The sequence below is a fragment of the Aphidius gifuensis genome, linkage group LG1 (genome assembly GCF_014905175.1).
Source record: "Aphidius gifuensis isolate YNYX2018 linkage group LG1, ASM1490517v1, whole genome shotgun sequence".
NCBI classification, from domain to species: Eukaryota; Metazoa; Arthropoda; class Insecta; order Hymenoptera; family Braconidae; genus Aphidius; species Aphidius gifuensis.
In genome coordinates this window covers 79,822-103,334 of record NC_057788.1, presented here as the reverse complement: position 1 = coordinate 103,334, position 23,513 = coordinate 79,822, and the positions used below count along the sequence as shown (strand labels likewise).

The 23,513-nt window shown below is 25.7% G+C and overlaps 3 protein-coding genes across 4 annotated transcripts; 1 reads left to right on the top strand and 2 right to left on the bottom strand.

The window, feature by feature from the left end:
• Window positions 1-2: 2 nt before the first annotated feature.
• On the top strand, window positions 3-10,796 carry LOC122860601 (chitin synthase chs-2). 2 transcript variants are annotated; one of them, XM_044164491.1, is made up of 11 exons: window positions 3-54; window positions 4,590-4,748; window positions 4,847-7,524; window positions 7,613-7,767; window positions 7,847-8,152; window positions 8,224-8,471; window positions 8,553-8,874; window positions 9,363-9,542; window positions 9,899-10,066; window positions 10,126-10,354; window positions 10,445-10,796. In XM_044164491.1, the coding sequence occupies exons 2-11, from the start codon at window positions 4,591-4,593 to the stop codon at window positions 10,774-10,776; spliced, it is 4,776 nt and encodes a 1,591-aa protein (XP_044020426.1). In that variant the 5' UTR covers window positions 3-54; window position 4,590; the 3' UTR covers window positions 10,777-10,796. The 2 variants fall into 2 exon arrangements, with proteins under 2 accessions (XP_044020426.1, XP_044020427.1); XM_044164492.1 differs by lacking the exon at window positions 9,363-9,542 and adding an exon at window positions 9,020-9,196.
• Window positions 10,797-10,872: 76 nt separating this feature from the next.
• Window positions 10,873-12,000, bottom strand: LOC122860608. The gene is made up of 3 exons (XM_044164500.1): window positions 11,726-12,000; window positions 11,319-11,652; window positions 10,873-11,253 (listed from the first exon to the last, which is right to left on the bottom strand). The coding sequence occupies exons 1-3, from the start codon at window positions 11,919-11,921 to the stop codon at window positions 11,088-11,090; spliced, it is 696 nt and encodes a 231-aa protein (XP_044020435.1). The 5' UTR covers window positions 11,922-12,000; the 3' UTR covers window positions 10,873-11,087.
• Window positions 12,001-12,276: 276 nt separating this feature from the next.
• LOC122860607 (tribbles homolog 2-like) lies at window positions 12,277-18,676 on the bottom strand. The gene is made up of 4 exons (XM_044164498.1): window positions 18,271-18,676; window positions 15,995-16,996; window positions 14,964-15,265; window positions 12,277-13,105 (listed from the first exon to the last, which is right to left on the bottom strand). Exons 2-4 carry the CDS (start codon window positions 16,403-16,405, stop codon window positions 12,670-12,672), a joined length of 1,149 nt encoding a protein of 382 aa, XP_044020433.1. The 5' UTR covers window positions 16,406-16,996; window positions 18,271-18,676; the 3' UTR covers window positions 12,277-12,669.
• Window positions 18,677-23,513: the final 4,837 nt, after the last annotated feature.

Below are 23,513 nucleotides of genomic sequence, written 5' to 3'. Positions count from 1 at the left end.
TGCAAATAAGAAATTTATAAATAAAAAAAAAAAGAAAATCCTTGAAATTAACAGGTAAGATTAATTTGTATTAATTAAAAATTATTTCATTGACATTTTCATGGAATGACAACTATAAGAATTTCGATTTCTATCGGTAGAAAAAATTTTTAAAAAATATTTTTATTTCGAATTCGTTGGATCGGTTGTGTGTGTTGTTTACCGTTAGCTTGATACCGTCTTTTAATATGTCAATCGTTTCTTAATCCATGTGTCCACGTACACATTCACGATATTAAAAATAATAAAAATATTTTTTAATTTTCCCGTTAATTATTTGAATAGAAAAAAAAAAAAAAAAATCTTTTTATTAAAATTGCCAAATCGTGTTTTGATAAAAATAGAAAAAAAAAATTGATGCAACTCGGTCTTTGTAACAATCGTTAAAATAAAAAAAAAATTGAGATTGAGCAATAGCATCAGAGCGATCATCTGTCCATTTAAACAATCAGCTGACATCATCCAATAGAAAATTAAAAATCTAATTAAACACATTGTACCGCAATAGAAAAAAAGAAAAAAAAAAAAGGAACTCTCGACATAATTGAGATACAAAGAAAAGAGAAATAAAAAAAAAAAAAAAAAAAGTATAAATAAAAAGTGTTCCAACTTTTATTTTTACAATTTATTAAAATTATTATAATTATTGTCACAGTGTATTAATTAATGCGTTATTATATTTTTTTTGAAAACTTTTGAATTTTTCTATTCGTGTTAAGCATGTATTAAATATAATATATAGAACATAAAACGATTTCCCCAACTCTTGTATTGAGTTTAAAATGTCTTGGAATTAATCCTGGGTTTCCCTTCTTGTATTCACCACCTTTCACTCATCACCGGAAGGCCTTGTCGAGATATTATATATTTTTTTTAAATAGCTCAAAATATTATACATACAAATTAATCAATTTAGTTTGTTAATTAATTATAATATTGATACATAAAATAGATGATGATGATGATGAGTTTTTTCGATTAACTGCAAGATAGGAATTTTGTTGTTGAAAATGTTGATAAATAATTTGAGAAGAAATTGAGGGCGATATGTTGCTTTTCGAGGTCACAGACACATTGATGAAGAGAAAATGAAAATAATATTTTTTTTTTTTAAAATAATCCAGGTATGCGGTTGACTTTTGAAATAGTTTTTAAAACACGCAGAAATAATAACATAATATATATACATTGCAAAATATTGTGTTATTAAAGAAAAATTTTATTTGGCGAAAAATTATACAAGCGGATATTGTTTTATTAAAAAAATGTTTTATTTATCAGGATGTATTGATGATTAAGAAGGAAGTCACGTAAACTAAAAAATATAAAAATTATTATTTCCAATTCAGTGATTATTTCGTTATACATGAATGATTATTATATTTTAAATTTTTAATGATAAAATTATTGCTTTTATTTTATTTTATATAGACAATGTAGAAAGTCATTTTCAAGGTGCATTTTTAAACATGCCAATCACCAAAAGATAAATATCTTGACCACTAAATTCACTCGTTATTTAATATCATTTAAATACACTATCGAAAAAATTAAAATATCATTATATTATATAAATGAAAAAGTATATTTTTAAATTAGAAACTTGGCTTATTATTATTTTTATATACTTTTATTGATTTTATAGTTGATATAATTGCGAAAGTATTATTATAAATTAACGCCAATAATAAATAATATATGAGTCAGATCAAGTATTGAACAATCGCTTGATAATCATTATTTTCATGATGAAATTTTCTTGTGAGACAATTTTTTTTCTCATATAAAATTTTAGCAAATTGGTTTACCTTTTTATAAAAATTGTAAATTGGGATTTAATTCAACAAGACAATTAATTATAAATAATATTTATACAACATTTTTTTTGTTATAAAAACTCGTCAATATATATTTTTGAAATCTACCAAATTGATTTATCATTATAATCAATTTTTTTTTTCATTTAAAATATCAAGGAAAGTTTAATTTATTTCAAGTCAAAATACCATCTTGCCTCATACTGTCCTCGAAATGAAATTCTTTTTTATCTCTTTCACTGTGTAAAAATTTTTCATGGCCTTGCTTTGATCACAATATACATAAAAGAAAATAATAATTAAATTGAAATAAATAACTCAATATATATTGATGATTAGAATCTCGCAGTGATCAATCTCTAATCAAAATAACATAAATTAATTACAAATGAAAATAAAAAAAAATATATATACATCACATGAAGTTGAGGAAGGTCACAATATAAAAATACATTAATAATTACAAAAATGAAAGAAAAATCACATTTCAAATAATTGTAGAGTAAAAAAAAAAAAAAAAAATTCTTCTCACGTTAATCATTATATTCCATATTTGTCAATGGATAGTTCCGGGTGTCTCATAAATTTTTTATTAACAATTTTGTAATCACAATGAAATGTTACAATTTTTAAAGACATTATATTATTATATATTTTTTTTTTTTTTTTTTGAATCATAGCCACGTCATTTGTCCGCATTTATTATATCGCTTATGCCACAACTTTTAAACTTTTATTCTGCTCGAATTACATTATATTTATTTTAGTGGACACGCCTGTTTTCTCAGCTCTGGACAACCGAGAGATAGTTTACCTTCCAATATTCATTTTCTACTTAATAAAATATATATATCCATACATACATATAACCAGTGCATGTTACAAAAAAATACCCACGCGTTTATTTAAAAAAAGAAAAACAACAATCAGGAAGTTGAGAAACAAACTGGTTGAATTGTTCGATATATATATTTCGATATAGACTGCACACAAGGACAATGACCAATCATTGCAAAAAAAAAAAAAGAAAAAAAAGATTCTAATAATTATCTTAAAAAAACAAGACAATAAAAAATATAAAAAATTTTGCAATGCAGTTATTTTTTTTCTTCATGCGATTTAAAAAAAGTAAAAAAAAAAATTGTGAATCTTGTGGCTTTTCTTGCATGCAAGATCATTGACATTTATTTTTCTATTCTCCATACGATTTAAATAAAATAATAAGAAATATCCAAAGGAATGTCATTTGATGAAAAAAAAAAAAAAAAAAACAAATGTCCTTTCGTTATTTTTTAAATTAACAAAAAAATAATAATGATAAATATTGCTTGGAGACAGGATAACGTTGTTGGCAACTAACATAAACGTCATCAGGCGCCTCTCTTTGTGTATTTCGGTCATTGAATCCTATCCTAACCGGACAAGGCTCAATAAAAATAATAAAAATTCTCAAGATAGTTGTTTGAAATATATTTATATTCAATAAAAATAATAATAATAATAATCATTTTTAAAATAAATAAAAAAAAATTGGCAAGTAAAAAGGGGGAGAGTTAAGGGTCTTTGGTTTTCATGTTGAGATTTTAAAAAATTTAAAAAAAAAAAAAGGAATAAAGGAGGGGGCAAACAAATATATATTTATTATACTACATATGCAAAATAAATAAAAATAAAAATAAAAAAAGAAAAAAGATAATACCGTGACGAGGCTCGAGGGCAGTTACCGACACTCTGCAACTCGCAGTGGACGTCCTTGCTACGTTATCTTGTCTCTCTTGTCTTATACAGTGCCTTTCACTTTCAAGAATCAACAAGGAACCAGTTGGAAATCTTATTCTACCACCCACCCACCCACCTATCTCTATAAACCCTTCTCTTCTCTTTTCTTCTCTTTTTTTTTATATACCTACTTAATTATTTTATGTTTCTTTCTTGTCTAGTTTACTAGAAGGACAAGTATTTATTTTTTTTTATCGAAATAATTTCTATAGAAATAATTTTGAGAAATATTAATTGGTTCAGAAGAAAAATTTAATTTAAAATTTCGATGAAAAGATTTTTTTGATTTTTAATTATTTATACAACATGAAAAAATTTCTATACAGCAATTTTAGAAATAAAAAAATAAATAAATTAAAATTTCGATATTTATTTAAATAGCCCATAACAATATAAACTTTAATAATTTCGCAATATAATTTTTAATAATTTTTCTACAACAATATATAGATTTCTAAAAAAAAATTTAAATATTTCAAAATTAATATTCATTCATTTATTTATTTATTATTTATTTATTATAAAAAAAAAAAAAAGAAATAAATTCCAATTGAAAATTAGGATGCCTCAAGCATATGGAGTATCTACTTTCACTATACAATCAATCAAAAAATAAATAAAATAAAAAATCATATACGTGTTTTAACGTGCGGTTGCTGATGATATAACTAGAAAAAATAAAAATAAAAAATCCACATACTGCAGTATTTATAAACGCGTGCACTTTTACTTGCATAGAAAAGGAAAAAAAAAAAAATATTAATTAGTTAATTGGAAAATTACTATTGGATAATATCAAAGTAGCAACAAATTATTGGTTGGTTAACATTTATGATGATTTTTTTAAACGTACATCATCTTGTTACACGATGATTTAATTTGCACCAAACAAAACTAATAATTATTATATAAAAAATGATGTAATAAACATGATTGAATTATAATTAATTAAAGGATGGCTAAGATGCAAGTGCAACATCAAAATGGAGCTGTTCCAGTTGTTGGTACAGGTGGAGGTGCAGGTGGAGGTGGTGGCGGTGGTGGAGGTGATGATGACGATGATGATTTTACAGATGATGAAACAACACCACTTGCTGATGAATACGGTGGAAGGTAAAGAAAAAAATAAATTAATAAATTAATTAATTAATCAACTTGACAAAAATTTAAATTGTTTGTTTGTTTGTTTGTTTGTTTCCAACGAAATATAGTCAAAGAACAATTATGGAAACAAAAAGTTGGGATGTATTTCGTGATCCACCATTAAAAATAGATTCTGGTTCAATGGCTGATCAAAGATGTCTTGATATAACAGTACAAATAACAAAATTAATTGTTTATTTATTGGTATTTGTTATTGTATTATTTTGTGGTGTTATTGCAAAAGGTACATTATTATTTATGACATCACAGCTACGTTCAGAACGTGTTGTATTTTATTGTAATAAACAACTTGGTCGTGATAAACAATTTATTGTAACATTACCAGAAGAAGAACGTATTGCATGGATATGGTGTATAATAATAGCATTTATTGTGCCAGAATTTGGCACATTATTTCGTAGTTTACGTATGTGTATATTTAAATCATGGAAGAAACCATTGTCATCACATTTTCTATTAGTTGGTATGATGGAAACATGTCATGTTGTTGGTTTATCAATGTTGCTATTTGCTGTTCTGCCAGATATTGATGTTGTTAGAGGTGCAATGTTGACAAATTGTGTTTGTTTTGTACCTGGTTTACTTGGTTTATTATCAAGAAATAAAAATAAAGATGAATCAAGAAGATTTGTCCTGATACTTGTTGATTTTGCTGCTCTAATTGCACAAGCAAGTGGTTTTGTCATATGGCCATTGATTGATGGTAATAAAAATAGTCTTTGGATAATACCAATATCATTGTTTTTAGTGTCATGTGGCTGGTGGGAAAATTATGTATCAATACAAAGTCCAATTGGTATTGTACGATCACTTGGTAGAGTTAAAAAAGATTTACGTTTAACAAGATATTTTACATATATGTTTGTATCAATATGGAAAGTATTAATATTTTTCATATCAACATTAATTATTTTACATATTAAAAATGAAAATATTGGACATTTATTTACAATGTTTAGTACAGCATTTGGTGAACATACAATAACAGTTACAGCAATACGTCAAGCATCTGCTGGTATTATACCAGATCTTGAAGATATAATACGTACAAGTGAAACTGAAACAATAAATGCTGATTTTAATACACCAACATATGTACTTTTATTTCAAATATTTGGTGCATATTTTGCATATATATTTGGTAAATTTGCATGTAAAATATTAATACAAGGTTTTAGTTATGCATTTCCAGTTAGTTTAACAATACCAGTATTAATATCACTATTAATTGCTGCATGTGGTTTGCGTAATGGTGATCCATGTTTTTTCAATGGTACAATACCAGATTATTTATTTTTTGAATCACCACCATTGTATTTTTTAAATGATTTTGTATCAAAACAATATGCATGGGTATGGTTATTATGGCTACTATCACAAACATGGATAACAATACATATATGGACACCAAAATGTGAAAGATTAGCATCAACTGAAAAATTATTTGTTGTACCAATGTATAATTCATTGTTGATTGATCAATCACTGGGTTTAAATCGTAAACGTGATGATCAGCCAGAAGTTAAAGTACAAGATTTAGCTGAAATTGAACGTGAAAAAGGTGATGGTGATTATGAAACAATATATGAACAAACAGATGGTTCAACAACAACAACAACACCACCATCAACAGTTAAAAGTAGTGATCATGTAACACGTATTTATGCATGTGCAACAATGTGGCATGAAAATAAAGAAGAAATGGTTGAATTTTTAAAATCAATATTACGTCTTGATGCTGATCAATGTGCACGTAGAAATGCACAAAATTTTTTAAAAGTTGTTGATCCAGATTATTATGAATTTGAAACACATATATTTTTTGATGATGCATTTGAATTATCTGATCATGATGATAATGAGGTACAATGTAATCGTTTTGTCAAGTTATTATTAGCAACACTTGATGAAGCAGCATCAGATGTACATTCAACAATAATGCATGTTAGAGCACCTAAAAAATATCCAACACCATATGGTGGTAGATTAACATGGACATTACCTGGTAAAACTAAAATGATTGCACATTTAAAAGATAAAAATAGAATAAGACATCGTAAACGTTGGAGTCAAGTTATGTATATGTATTATTTACTTGGTCATCGATTAATGGAACTACCAATAAGTGTTGATAGAAAAGAAGTTATTGCTGAAAATACATATCTATTAACACTTGATGGTGATATTGATTTTCAGCCAGATGCTGTCAAATTACTTGTTGATTTAATGAAAAAAAATAAAAATCTTGGTGCAGCATGTGGTAGAATACATCCAGTTGGTTCTGGTTTAATGGTATGGTATCAAAAATTTGAATATGCCATTGGACATTGGTTACAAAAATCAACAGAACATATGATTGGTTGTGTGTTATGTAGTCCTGGTTGTTTTTCGTTGTTTAGAGGTAAAGCACTTATGGATGATAATGTTATGAAAAAATATACAACAAGATCTGAGGATGCACGTCATTATGTACAATATGATCAGGGTGAAGATAGATGGCTATGTACTCTACTTTTACAAAGAGGATATAGAGTTGAATATTCAGCAGCAAGTGATGCATATACACATGCACCAGAAGGTTTTAATGAATTTTATAATCAAAGAAGAAGATGGGTACCATCAACAATGGCTAATATTATGGATTTATTAATGGACTCTAAAAGAACAATTAAAATTAATGATAATATATCATTGCCATATATTGCATATCAAATTTTATTAATGGGTAAATATATTTGCCTTAACTATTTATAGCTAATATTTTCCTTCATTTCATTTATTTTTTCATTTATTTTTTATGTCTCTATTTTTAGGAGGTACTATTCTTGGACCTGGTACAATATTTCTTATGTTGGTTGGTGCCTTTGTTGCAGCATTTAAAATTGACAATTGGACTAGTTTTTATTACAATATTATACCAATTTTATTATTCATGCTTATTTGTTTTACATGCAAAGCTGAAATACAAGTAAGTTGAAAGAGGGTGTTTTTAATTTTTAATTTTTTTTTTTAATTAAATTTGACTTATTGATTATTTTATATTAAAGCTTCTATGTGCTCAAATATTATCAACGATATATGCAATGGTTATGATGGCGGTGATAGTTGGTACAGCACTTCAATTGGGTGAAGATGGAAGTGGATCACCCTCAGCAATATTTTTAATGTGCATGTCATCATCATTTCTCATTGCGGCAATATTTCATCCACAAGAATTTTCATGTATTCTACCAGCATTAATTTATTTACTATCAATTCCATCAATGTATTTACTTCTTATATTATATTCAATTATTAATTTAAATGTTGTATCATGGGGTACAAGAGAAGTTCAAGTTAAAAAAACAAAAAAAGTATGTAATTTAACAACTCAACAAGAAAATTAATAATTGATAATTGATAATTAATCATTAATCATTAATAGGAATTGGAACAAGAAAAAAAAGAAGCTGAAGAAGCCAAGAAAAAAGCTAAACAAAAATCATTACTTGGTTTCCTTCAAAATGGAGCTGGATCAAATGATGATGATGAAGGTTCAATTGAAATTTCACTTGCTGGATTATTTAGATGTATGCTTTGTACACATGGTAAACCATCAAGTGAAAAACAACAACTTGTTGCTATTGCTGAATCATTAGAATTACTTGGTAAACGTCTACAAGATATTGAAAGGTAATTAATTATTAATTATTAATTATAATTATAAAAAATATAAAATAAAATAATCACTATTACTTTCTGTTTTTTTTTTAGAGCTGTTGATCCACATGGACAAGTTTCTGGTCGTCGACGTGCATCATCAGTAGGTTCAAGAGCTGATCATCTTGGTGCTATTGGTGAAGATCCAGATGAAGAACACAATGCTGATAGTGATGATGAATCTGAATCACAAAGTCAAATAAATGAAACACAAAATGACAATAATAATAATAATTTTCCATCACGTCCATATTGGCTAAGTGATCCAGGCTTGAAAAATGGTGAAGTTGATAGTATATCAATGCAAGAAGAAACATTTTGGAAAGAGCTACTTGACAAGTATCTTTATCCAATTGATGAAGACAAAACAGAAAAGGTAAAATTCATCAAGCTCAATTTAATTTTATATAAGTAATTTTCTTTTTTTTTTTTGAAATTTTTCAGTTGATTTTTCAGTTTTTTTTTTTTTTAAATAATATTTAATAAATGAATTTTGTAATAATAATTTTTAATAATAATAGGCAAGAATAGCTAAAGATCTCAAGGATTTACGTGATCAAAGTGTATTTGCATTTTTTATGTTAAATGCATTATTTGTATTGATTGTCTTCTTGATGCAGTTGAACAAAGATTTACTTCATGTTCGTTGGCCATGGGGTGTTAAATCAAACATAACATATGACGAATCTACCCAAGAGGTAAATTACCGCTCCACTGTAGCCACCAAATATGTTCTCAATATTGAATTATTTATTTTTCAAAAAAAATACAAAATTGAGTACAAATGGTTATCAGTGGAGCTTTTTTATTATTTAACTAATATATATTTTGTTTGTTTTTTTTTTGTTTGACGTTATGATATAGGCTCGTATTGCTGCTGATTTACTTGAATTACGTAACAAGAGTGTATTTGCATTTTTAATGTTTAATGCTCTTTTTGTATTGATTGTTTTCTTGTTACAATTGAACAAGGATCAACTTCATATTGTCTGGAAATTTGGTGGTGTCAAAACCAACATAACATTTGATGAGGAAACACAAGAGGTCTTCTTCTATTTTATCATTTTCATAATTGTTGTTTAACCATTTGTCTCTTACACATTAATGATTATTTTAAAAACAACAAAATTCTTCTTTGTTTTTTTTTTGTGTTCCTTATCAATGAGACTAAAAATTAACGAATTGGTTCTTCTTTTTTTTCTTGCTCGAAATTAATTCGACTGACAATTTTCTTTGGCACGATAAAAAATGTTTTTTTTTTTGTGTCTAACTGGTCCAAGATGCTCCAATAATTAAATATAAATTTTTTTGCTTTGTTTTTTAATTTAAAAATAATAATTGTTTATTGTGCTTACCAATATTGTTGATTAAATAATAATAAATAAATTTAAATATTTCAGGTACACATAACAAAAGAATATCTTCAACTTGAACCAATTGGTCTTGTTTTTGTATTTTTCTTTGCATTGATTCTTGTCATACAATTTACTGCCATGTTGTTTCATCGTTTTGGTACATTTGCACATATATTAGCAAGTACACCATTAAATTGGTATTGCACTAAAAAGGTAAATAATATTATTAATAAGCCAATTGACAATAATTAATTAAATTTATCATTATATAGTCAAAGGATCTTTCTGAAGAGGCCTTGCTATCAAAACATGCAATTGAAATTGTAAGAGATTTACAAAGACTTGATGGAATGGAGGGTGATTATGATGAAGGCAGTGGAAGTGGTCCTGGTCGACGAAAAACAATTAGAAATTTAGAAAAAAGTAGAAAAAAAACACAAGCAATAAATACACTTGATGTTGCATTTCGTCAACGTTTTTTCAGTATGGCTGAAGGAAATGGTATTTTATCTTTTTTTAATAGATTAAAATTAAGTAAAAAAAAAAAAATTACATGTGCCTAAATGTTTTTCTATTTATTTATCAAAAAAGGTTTACCAAGAAATATGTCAATGCGTCAATCAACAAAAGCATTTAAAGCATTTGAGGGTAGAAGAAATAGTATTATGGCAATGAGAAAAAAATCACAAATGCAAACACTTGGAGCAAATAATATTTATGGTGTTGCTGGTAATGCACTTGGTATACAACCACGTCCAACACGTAGCAGTCAAATATCAGTTAAAGATGTATTTGCTGATCCAAATCCAATAATTCCTGGTCATGTTAATGGAGGATATGAGGCTGATGACAGTCCAAGAAATAGCTTGAGATTACAACCAATGGTTGGAGCCAATTGGCGTGATACTAATTCCAAGATGTAGTTTATTTTATTATTTTTTTTTTTTAAAAAAACGACATTTTAATTCTTGTCAATTTAAAAATGACTGCAATAGAAAATTTTCTAGCTAGCAATATAATTATTATCTTTTTTTTTTGATAATATTTGATATTATACTTTACTAAAATGTTAAGACATGTGTGTATGAAGAATAATTTGACAATTTGTACAGCTTTGAATGTATGACTATTTTTAATACAAATTAATATTTTTAAAAAAATAATGTTTTAACTATATGATTCATATTTTTAATAAATTAATATGCATTTTAAAATAAATCTTACCGCAATGATTTTATTCTGTTTGGATAATTGATTCTGTTGATAAAATAACAAACAGCAACATCATATAGTCATTTATTGAATTTTTCATTGACCAACTTTGATTGTCTGGTTGATAAATTGTAGCTATGAAATATGCAAAATTAGCAAGACGAAAATACGTGTTGCCAACACTTTGACTGAAAGTTTATAAAAATATAAAATATTATTATTAAGTTTTTATTAATATTGGTGATTTATTTACCTGAATAAATCATTTGATATTATCCACAAATAATCTAATTGTCCTCCAATTGAATTTTTAAATTTTTTGACAATTGTTAATGGTGCATCATCATCATCATCATCATCATCATCATCATCATCATCAACTGGATTTTTAATAAATTCATCTACTAAATTTATCACTTCAATTGATGTCAATGTGCTGAGTAATATTAATCCAACAACTGGACAATTATAATGTTGATAAAGTGAATAAATAATTGAACCAATACCAATTTTTGACAAGCTCCAATCAATAATATTTATGTTATTATCATTTTTCAGTTCAACTTCAATTTCCAATGGATCAATTGCTGTTTTTTTTTTTAAATGATGATAATTATGGTTAATATTTGATTATTTATAAGTAAAAAAATTTAAACTCACGATATTCACGTAGAAAAAAATTATAAACAATTTTAATGACTGATCGAGCACCAAGTACACCAATTCCAAATGATGCTATTAATATTTTTGGACTTATTACAGATGAATTATTTATTGAATGTTTTATTAATTTATAAATTGATGATCCTGAACCGAGTAATAAAAAACCACATGATGTCAATGCATCTGTTATCATTTTCAATCGTGTTTATGTTTGATATGAAAATTGATGAAATTTGACATTTAATTAACAAAAGTGGTAAGACAGGTATCTATTTTTCCTACACAAATTTAAATTAAATAAATAAACATTAATGATTTTTTTTTTGTTTTTTTAAATATTTAACACAAATGAGTTTATTATTATCTATCTACTATATACATCACTTTAATCTTTCAATCTGCTCTTTAACAATATTTATTTTTTTTTTTTTATCGACAATATATATAATTAATGATAATCTTAAATTATTTACACAATTTTTTATATATATATTGTTTAAAGTCATATACATATAAGGAAGCTGTATCGAACAGAAAAATGATAGGCAGGTTATTTAGATTTGAAAATAAAAATAATTAATGATTTTACAATTTATAATAATCAAAAAAAATAATAAATAAATAAATAAAATCCTATTTCAACTCGACAGCCACCAAGTTTAATTCGAGAGAAAGGATTTTAATAATTTAACTGAATTTATTTAGCAAATTATTATTTGCAATAATTATATGAATTTTTGACTTTTTAATTTTTATTTAAAAGAAACATGTAATAATATTGACTTGCTTATTTTTTGTTTCTTTAAAATATCTAATGAAGAAAAAAAGAATTATTATTTTTTTTTCTGTTTGAATCATAAAAAAATAATAATTAAATGATTATTAATTGGAATAATAAAATAATAAGATAATAATATTAAATGATTCAGTCTTGATAATAATTATTGGTCAGGAACAAGTTGATCATTATTTGATGATCTTCCACTGGTGTGTGATGAATTAACAAGTGGTTTTGATATCCAAGGATGTCTTGTGACATCAATGCTGTCTGGTCTTTCACTTGGTTCACGTCTTAATAAACATCTTATGAGACATTTTGCTCTTGGACCAAGTGTATCAGGTACATTAAATTGTCCACGTGATATTTTAGCAAATAATGATGAATGATCAACATCATTAAATGGATAACGACCAACAAGCATTGTATATAATAATATTCCAAGACTCCATACATCAGCAGCTTTACCAGAATATGCTCTACCAGAACGTAATACCTCTGGTGCAACATAAGCTGGACAACCACGTCTATCACTCAATTTATCATCATTATCATCGACAATAACTGCATCTTCCAGACTTTCAAGACGTAAACGAGTTCTAAAAACGAAACAATAATTTTAATAATTAATATTCATTCAATTGATTACTTCACACTTAAATTTATCATCAAGTTAATAACTAATGAATAATAAAAACTATTTAATTTATTAACAAGTGTAAAAATTTATATAGCTATATATTATTGAGTGTATAAATATAAAATATGCAAGTTGATATTATTGTCGTGACTTGAAAGACTTGTTAAATTTAGCAAGAGAGTATTGAGACATAATTTTGTTGAGAAGAGAGAGAGAGAGAGAGAGAGATAAATAAAACTGGTGTTACAAACCATTGGTTAATACAATGTTTTCACGTACTGTATTAAAACGTAACAAAAAAAAAAAAAAGAAAATAAATATGTGTGTGTGTGTGTGTTAAATTGGTACATGAGTCAGAGAAAGCCTCAAAGTGCAAGAGACTTATCAAATGACTTTTAAGCAACCAGAGTGTGTTAAAATTGCAAAGGAGTATTAATGCGGAAGAAAATTTCTTGATGCAAGTGCGTAATATTATTTCAACGAGTTTATAAATTAATTTTTTTTCATTTATTTTTCAACATTGGGTAATATTGATTACATCAAAAGTAAAATTTATAAACAATTAAATATAAATAATATATTTGTCTTGTTTTAATAAATATATGTATAAAAGCTTGGACTTTCTTTGCAAACTTTCACTCAATTTTTTTTCCAAGTTCAACGAACTCTCTCTCTTGACAAAAATAACAAATATTTAAAAAAAAAAAAAAGAAAGAGAAATAATATAAAAATTCTCTAGGCATGTTATTCTCTCACCATGAAGATCAACGGTATATAATGTTGCGAAAGGATCGAGCGATGACCGCTCAAATAAAAAGAGAATGGAAAATTATTGAAATTCAAAAAAAAAAAAATAATAATTTTAATATATCAAGAAGGCCAGAATGAAGAGTCCGCCTTAATTCACGACCTTAAGAAAATAAAAAAAATTCATGTATTTCACCTTCGAATTATTGTCTCATAATGAATATATTATATTCATGGACATTTATTTTTTAATTTTTTGTTTAAAATATATATATATATACATTTGTTAATTTAATTATTTGATGATGATGATGATTATTATTGTGGGTTCGTTGGCCGGTAAGCATCCGCATGACTATGACCATATAGGTGGAGTGGCCAATAGACAACTTACCAACTTACAACACACATCAACAATTTTCAAAGAAAAATATTATTTTGTTAATTTAAAAAAAAAGATAAAATATAAAATATATATCTATTTCAATGTCTGTACTACCGGTATGTCTTTTAAAATTATATTTTTAATAGTATGTGTGTTGTTGAAAGAAATACACACACACATTTGTTAATTGTATATACGAAATAACACCAAGAAGGTTGTAAGGTTGATTTCAAAATCCAACGAGTCGATGAACCAATATGCTGCTTTTCTGACTTGCAACATTTTACCCCTTCATTCTTTTTTTATTTCTTAACGTTTTTTTTTTTTTTTTTTGTATCTTTATATATATTTCTCATTCATTGCATTATATTTTATCTCTTTTGAAAGAAATAATACTTTTTTTTATTCACCTTCTTCCCTTTCGACAACCACGCGCATATATATATTTTTTATTTTTTAAACTAACATAGCAGAGTGTGTGTGATGATGATGATGATGACGACGATGAAGAGAGATAAAGTGAGCCAGAGGGCTTGCCCCGAAGGAATGCAAAACCGGATTGGCCAACGCAAATATACTCACAGACAGACACAGGGCATGATTTTAAAACTCAAAGTATGTTGTTGCATTCAGTTAAACACTTGATAATTATTACATCTATTTTTTTGAATAAAAAATTAATTACCTTGCTTCATCAGCAAATACAAATTTTCTCAGCTTAAGATCCCTGAGAATAACTCCATTATCATGACACTTTGATACAGCTTTAGCTGCTTGACGAAATAAACGTCTTGCTTCTGGTTCTCGTAATTTCCTTCTGGCTCTAACATAAGCATGAAGATCACCATGATGACCTTCAAGTAGTAAATATTTTTTTCCATTTGGTGCATCAATAACACCAGCAACATTACTAACAGCATTTTTATCAGCAAGTCGCATGTGAGCTTGTAAAAGTAACTCACCACCGCGATCAGCACTTGTTAATGCCTAAACAACAAAAAACAATAATTAATTAAAAAACAATAAAATAAAATAATAGTTGAATATTTGTTGTTATTTTAAACTGATGACAAATGATGTTGTCATAAATTTATATCAAACATGTGAACGGATCTTGATACATACTTGCGAAAGCTCTGTTATTGTCATTAGTTATTACACACATACATAATCATCAATTAAATTAAAATGCCCCTGGGCTTGTACTCGCGATTATATGAATTTTAAAAATGCTTTTTTTTGATGTGTTAATGTTTGTACAGTTGAACCATGATGACGATGACGATGATGATGATGCAGACACCCATCAAAAGAAGAAAAAGAAGAAGAAGGACAGGGGACAAGTAAAGTCCTTGTATTTATTCGTGATCTGATGTAATGTGGCATTGTATAATACCATTTTGCAAATGATATTAAAAAAAAAAAAAATATTCAATGGAAATAGTATAAAACAATGGTTAAAAAAATATTTATCAATTGTGTGTGTGTGTGTGTGTATGTGTTGCTAAATTATGTTTAACTGATGATTTGCAAGAAAAAAAAAAAATATATATATTTTGAATAACTAACTGTATTTTTTAGTTTTATTTTTTTAGTAGATTATCATGAGCAGGAAATTTAAAATTTTTTAAGAGGATTTAATACTTATATTCCCATGCGAGTTTAAGAATTTAAAAAATATATTTTTGAGAATAAAAATTTATAAATTGTTTTTACCTTGGCAACAAGTTGTTGACCAGTTTTAACATCAACACAACGATAAAGTGCACTACCCTCAGCTGGTCCAATTAATAAAAATCTATCACCAAGTAATGTTGGTCCATGATTATCAGTTGGTACTGATTCACAGCTTGGAAATACAACTGGTGTTACTATTGGCTGTTGTTGTTGTTTTTGTTGTTGCTGCTGTTGTTGTTGTTGAAGTAATTGTTGTTGTTGTAAAAGCAACAATTGTTGTTGATGTTGGTGTTGTTGTTGTTGTTGTTGCTGCTGAGCTGTGTCATCACATCTCGTTGGACTGACATCCTGCTGTTGTTGTATTTGTCCATTTTGATTGACCAAAAATTTACCATTGTTTATACGTGTTACTTGTAGACGCAGCGGATGCTGACGATTTGCTAATCTCATATTGAAAATTATTAATTTTTTTAACACTTTTAAATTATTATGACAATGATGTTTTTTTTTTTAGGCACTAAATAGACACCACAACAACACAATTATATAAACACTCAAATGACACTAATATTTTTTTATTTTATTTTTTTAAAATGCAATTCACTTGATTCGCTTGACCTTCAACGAATTGGAACACTCTTGCTGGTGTATTTCAGATTTATAATATATTTTCTCTCTCTCCTGTATATAACATTACTACACAATAATTGCAAATTGTGATTGCTAACAAGCTAATCTTTTGCACATATGTGTTTTGTTTTTTTATTACCTTCAAAAAGCATTTGTTTTATATTTTTTTTTTCTTAATTATTATCACCTCACAAAGTAAAGTAAAGTAAAATAATTAACCAGGTAACTATGGTAGCTTGTATTATCAATTTTAAATATATTAATTTTATTTATAAAAGATGTATCACTCTTTCGTCTTGTATTAAATTTATTATTTTTCAATCCTATTTATGATGATGAAGACCTTGCCAGATATTTATTAAACTGGTTTTAAATTCCTGGACGGACCTTGATAGTTACCCTGATAAGATTCTGAAAAATAAATGTTTAAAAATTAATGATTTATTATCAGTGTGATTCACAACAAAGTATGATGATAATGATGATGATGATGATTTCAGAATAATTTACAATAAAACCGGTGAGTTTCAATTTCAACATAAATCTCGGTACTTGTGTAATTACAAACAACCGGACGAATGGAGGATAATAATTGTTATATTACTATTATATTTTTTTTTCATATAGGTGTATATATGTTTTAAAAGATATATGAAAAAAAAAAGAGAGAGAGAGAGAGACAATTACAATTAGTTAAGGTCAAGGGCTACTTCTGGAAGGTGAAAATTTCTTAAATTTTATTAGCCATCAATATATGTAATTTTATGAATAATTAATAATAATTAATTTGCGCATGATCAAATAGTAGCCATAGTTATATTTACTAAGTACTCCCACGCAGAATCAACCGGACGTGTGAAATTGCATGAAATATCGTCAGTAACGTAGATATGTATATAAAAATATAAAAAGCTAAGCCTCGTCACCGTCCGACGTCATTCAACATTTTTTCATATTTTTCATTTCAACATGTTTTATCTTTTTTTTAAATTATAAAATATTATCATCATTATTATTTTGCCTCTTGATAAATATAGTTTAAATAATTTTTTTTGACCTTGAATTTGTATATTAATCAATCCAAGTTTAATAATAAAAATAGATATAGGTACATTTAATGTAATTTAATAAATTTAATTATTTATATATTTTAGTTACATATATGTACCAATGTAAGAGTATATCTTTAACTGCGGTGTCGCCAGTTTAATTATGACGAAATTGGGCGAGACATGTCAGATCAATGTGTGTATACTTGAATGAGCAAATTCTTTATGATGAAATAACACATTGCATATATTTTAGCATGCTTTAGCACAAATCTACATAATTTACATATTTAATTTAATTGAAAAAAAAAAAAAAATAAAAAATCATATAAATGCATCTCTTTGTGTGTACATCAAAAATCAAATATTTAGCCTTGATCGAGGTCAACAACAACAACAACAACACCACCACTGGATCCACACTACATCTAGCAAGCTAGATACAATATTTCATCACCAACAAAAAAAAGAAAAAAAAAAACAACACACACGCACGTACGCATAAATAAATTCCTTAGAAACCTGGCCCAAAAAGATATTTGATATGTACTCCAAAAAAAAAAATAAATAAATAAAATAAAATCAACAATTTAATTATATCTAATATAAAAAATAAATGATGATGATGAAATTTACCTCTTGAAAATTAAGTCAGTCTTGAGCCATTTAGATGATAAACAAATATTATTCATCAACACTATAATAATTACACAGTAATCCTTGTATTTTGTATTGTTGCTGTTGCTGTTTTTTTATCACAAACTTTTTTTTTTTTCAAATATATAAAGTATATATCCGGTTTAGAAATTAATCAATAAATTAAGTTATGAATAATTAAATATATATTATTTTTAAAGCGGGTCGAGAATATTATTTTAATATTAATATCACTCGGCGTAACAGGAACGGTCCAAAATGGACTTGGGCCGGCCTCCGCTTCAGTTACAACGACTATTCAAAGATAATAACAACATTTTACATCAAACAACGACTGTACGCGCCATTGTGCAACTCACGACTGATTTTGATCATCATTTTCCACCTCTTGTGTGCTTTTAAAAAATAATAATAAATACATACACACACACACAAATTTATAATAATAAACAAACAGTGGTTGCGATACTAGCGACACTTTGTCGGTAATGTAGATTACGCATGCGCAGTCTTGTTTGAGTTTTTTTATTTTTTTTTTTATTTTGTAAATGTACCTACCTATTGGCTCTGGCGGGGTTTATTTATCAATTTTATATATAAATTTTTTTTTATTTTTTTATCCTTGAGTTTGCGTGTTGAATGATGAATGAGGATTGCGTACATATATTTTATTGTATCGGTGACGTGGGGCTTTTAGTCTTGCACCACGTAAACCATTATATTTGTCGAGAGAGATATTGTAAATTGAAAAAAAATAATATACACTTATATATAAATGCTAATGTACTTACTTTTGTTTGTAATTAAAATATAATTTTTATATCTGTAAATTAATTAATATAGAGATATTATTTTGTCTAATATTTTAAATTTTTTTTCTATGGCTTCTTTCTTTTCGTGATTTTATTTTTGATATTTTTTTATTTTAGGGTATAAATCCGTGGGAATTTTATGACACATTTTTTTAACGATGCGGATGTAATGCAGTTTAGAAAAAAAAAAAAATTTCTTTGGTTTCTGATAAAAAAATTATTTTCTTTTTGGAGTTTAAAAAAAAAGTATTTATGATTTTATAATAAATTTAATTGATAAGAATATTCTATATACCGATAAGAGTTGATATGTTTTTAAAATTTAATTAAATTTCTATTTGAAGAATAAAATTTAATTTTTTTTTGATAAATGGTTTTGGTTATTAATTTTTAATTAAAAAATATTTATAAATGATGAGAATCAAGTATTTTGTCTTTTCACATGCTCACTTATTATATACAGTTAACACTTTGTTGGCCCGATGGAATGTCAACAAGTGTATATACTGTATATCAGCCGGACGTGTGCGTTGGTCGATGACGTAGTTTTTACTTAATAGTTTATATACACATTATCACACACAGCACAGTGGTGTCATGTGGATGGGCCAAAATAAACTACCAAAATTCACACACCACACACATGACAATTCAATCAAACGCATTTTTTATTTTGTTTCATTTTTTTATCGCAAAAGAAAATCTCATTTTTATTTGCAAATTTATTTATTCTAAAAGCCACGTGTTGTATATATACTTACATATAGGTACTTGTGTATTTGCAGCGTTTGAAATATAATTATATATTTTTTTTATTTTAGCATTTGAATATTTCTTATACAGCTGACAGCAAATTTACATGAATTATGTAAAATTAAATATAAAAATTAACCAAACATGAATACATATATACAGCTTTTTTTTAATCATCAAAAAAAAATAAAATAAAAAACTCAAACAAAGTCAATAAAGTGAATATAAATTAATATTTATTATTTCGACATGTGTGATTTTTTATTTTGGAGATTACGTGCTTAGAGACATGTTCACAAATGTTCACAATCATAACATAATGTCGAGGTTAAATAATCAATGATTTAGATGATCTAGATGATCTAGATGATGATTCACGCAATTAACACAATTATTAAAATATATAATTTCATTTGTATTATTATTAATAGTTTGATTTTATTTCCTCAAAAGCTATATAATATATAGTTATTAAAATACATAAAGTAAAAAATAATGCGTATATTAATTAATTAATATATTTATTTTCTTTGTCGCTTATCAGCTACGATTATTATGATTATTATGATATTATACATTTTAAGCGAAAATTTCATCATACAATTATAATATATACCTATGTGATACTTGTATGAATAATTCAATGTATATTTTTTTTTTTTATTTTCGGTAAAATAGTGTGTATAAGGTATGTGTCAACATCAATGAGAAGGGATCTTTTGTAAATATATTATTTCATGACAAAATTGCTTATAAAATTGCTCCTCGGTGCACAGACCCACAAGACACAAGACACAAGACACAAGACACAAGACACAAACTTGTTTTCAAGCTGGTCAGTTTCAAAATCGCAACATCAATTTTGCATTGCGCAAAATAAAATAAAAAAAAACATATATATAGGTATATAGTAATATTCTTGATGGGCGAGAAAAAAATAAAATTGTATTGTAACATGCCTTGGAGCAAAGAAAAAAAATTAAAAAAAAATATATATATAAAGACTCTTTCTCGGTTCAATGACACAACGCGATTTTATTTTCGAGACTGTTATACATATATATATATATCTTTATTTTTAACAATTATTATTTCTGCAATGATCCATTCACTTTGCTTTTAAATTCTCGTCTTATCTAATTTTTATTTTCTTTAATTATATATATATATTTATTATTATTACAAAATGTATGAATCAATTGACTTATCAAGTCTAAACTTTTGATATAAATTTGCAATAATAATATTCTTATCAATTGAGAATCAAGTTATAAAATATTAATCAACAATAAGTATACATGTATATGTTGAGAAATAAATAAATAAATATATATACACAGATAAAAAGTATAATTTTAAATTTATCGAAAAATAAACAAATATTCAAATATATTTCATCAGTTTTTTTTTTTATTTTTGTCACTTATTTACGAGACTTCCGGTCTAATCGACATTATGGCATGAATTTAATTATATTATATTATTTATAAATAAAAAATTAATTAAATTTTAATTATTTAACGTAAATGACTACTTATTTGATAATTAGATATTTTATTATTTTTTTCATTTAAATTTTGACCATCTATTGTTGTATATATAGTTTATTTCCACATTTTCATATATTATCTTTTGAAATATATTTTTGTAAGTTATTATCAGTTGAGCATACATATGTACGCAGTCGTTAAATATTGCTCAACTTTACGTGAATCGTCAAAGTCGCTTCGAGACGAATATTCAATATATATATGTATTGAGAAATTGTTGCTTGATTTTTTTTTTTTTTTTTCATTTTTCTTGTATTTTTATTTTATCCATTTTATAAAAGAAGAGAGATATCTAGTATATCGATTCAACTTCATGATAATCCTCAGGCAATCGCCAATAAAACCAAGAAATTCATTTTTTTCTTTTTTTTTTCATTTTTTCATAAATATATATATATGCAACGCCGATAACTCGACCGCATTCCAAATTGTTGGTGTAACATTTTGAAATAATTGCAATTTACAGAAGTAATATATGATAATATTGTTTTGTATATAATCATCTAGGATTATTCAAATTTTTATAAATAAGCTCATTCAAATGTATAAATTATCAAAAAATATGTAAACTTATTGCGAATAATTACTCTTATTTTTAATTTTTTTCTATACTATATTTCTCTAGATATTGTTGATAATTTATTAAAAATTTCAATTAAATATTATTTACAAAATAAAATATTTGGATACAAAATTTTATTCAAAATGAAAAACCGTGGGTTAAAGATATCCACACACGCTATACCATTTTCGTAAAGAAAAAAAAAAAACTATACATGAATATTTAAATAAATGATTAATAAATAATAATATTATATTGTTGTTAAATGTGTAGTGGTGCTCATGGACGACAGGATATGTTGAGTTGGATGTTGCGACCTCGTCCGAGGTTACAGCAACCTCGTCCATTCACCGTGACATCCGTTGAGCTCAACATTTGTTTATTTTTATTATTATTTTATTTATATATATATATATTAATATAAAATTTCATGGATTGTCACCTTATTTAACAATAATCATCAAAAATAATACACTCAACACACTGAAATAACGACATAAACAAAATTAATCTCTTGTTTTATTAAATTGAAGAAAAAAAATATATTATAATTATTTTATTTATTAAATATCAATAGTGTTAATATAATAATTATTTATTATTATTATTTTTTTATGCAAAATGTCATGCTAAATATTATACAAGTTATAATTTTTATTGTATACCTGTTTAAACATATATTATTTGGATGCGATGGGAAAAAGTACTTTTGCAAAACGGTTTTATATAAATTTTTTTGTTAAACAGCCGGTTTAAATTTGAAAATAGAAACAAGTTTATAACTAAACTAGCACCAACAAAATACAAAACTGGAAGCTTTTATCATCGCTATAAAACATGTCCTTATATTTCAGGAATATTTTATATCTTATCCGCAAATGAGTGTAATAACCACTCCTATGTACAATATATACATACTTGCTGGAAATATCAAATGCTTTCACAATATATATACGATTTACCTGTAATATAATATATTTATTGTGCTTATTTATATTAATATTCAATTTTATATATATGTATATAGCAATAACATTTTAAATAAAATTTCTTGAAAACAAATTAGTAAAATTTTAGACTTTTTTAAAATTAATATACTTTTTTCATGCGTCAATAAAATTTTGAACGACATTTCCTGATGTGGTTATTTATTTTCGAAAAAAAAAATATATCAAAGTCGGCAAAGCCTTTTAAAAAACCACTATACGGGTCAAATCGTTTTCTAAAATTTGTTTCACTTTGTCAAACGAAGATTATTAAAAAAAAAATTAAAAAAAAGAATTTAAATTTTGTAATGATTATTATTTTACATGGATTAATTAGTATAATATCAACTTATTGTACACTTATTTCATGTAGCCCAAAAAATGTTATGTTAGGGGCAACTTTAAATAAATAAATAAATAAATAAATAAATATTTTACATAGATTTTTTGTTTATATTTATCAAAAAAAATAAAAATTTATGCCATTTCTGATTGAAAGATAATGACAAGAGGAAGTGCATTTTTTTTCCTTCAATGATTATTCATTTTTAAAATAATT

Excerpts from the sequence above, each read along its gene's own strand:
- LOC122860601 (XM_044164491.1), top strand. The coding sequence starts at position 4,591 with ATGGCTAAGATGCAAGTGCAACATCAAAATGGAGCTGTTCCAGTTGTT. Across the intron at positions 8,472-8,552 it reads CGTCTACAAGATATTGAAAG|AGCTGTTGATCCACATGGAC; the intron begins GTAATTAATTAT and ends TTTTTTTTTTAG. Across the intron at positions 8,875-9,362 it reads ATGAAGACAAAACAGAAAAG|GCTCGTATTGCTGCTGATTT; the intron begins GTAAAATTCATC and ends GTTATGATATAG.
- LOC122860608 (XM_044164500.1), bottom strand. The coding sequence starts at position 11,921 with ATGATAACAGATGCATTGACATCATGTGGTTTTTTATTACTCGGTTCA. Across the intron at positions 11,653-11,725 it reads TTTTTTTCTACGTGAATATC|CAATTGATCCATTGGAAATT; the intron begins GTGAGTTTAAAT and ends AAAAAAAAACAG. Across the intron at positions 11,254-11,318 it reads ATATCAAATGATTTATTCAG|TCAAAGTGTTGGCAACACGT; the intron begins GTAAATAAATCA and ends ATAAACTTTCAG.
- LOC122860607 (XM_044164498.1), bottom strand. The coding sequence starts at position 16,405 with ATGAGATTAGCAAATCGTCAGCATCCGCTGCGTCTACAAGTAACACGT. Across the intron at positions 15,266-15,994 it reads GTCAACAACTTGTTGCCAAG|GCATTAACAAGTGCTGATCG; the intron begins GTAAAAACAATT and ends TTTGTTGTTTAG. Across the intron at positions 13,106-14,963 it reads GTATTTGCTGATGAAGCAAG|AACTCGTTTACGTCTTGAAA; the intron begins GTAATTAATTTT and ends TTTCGTTTTTAG.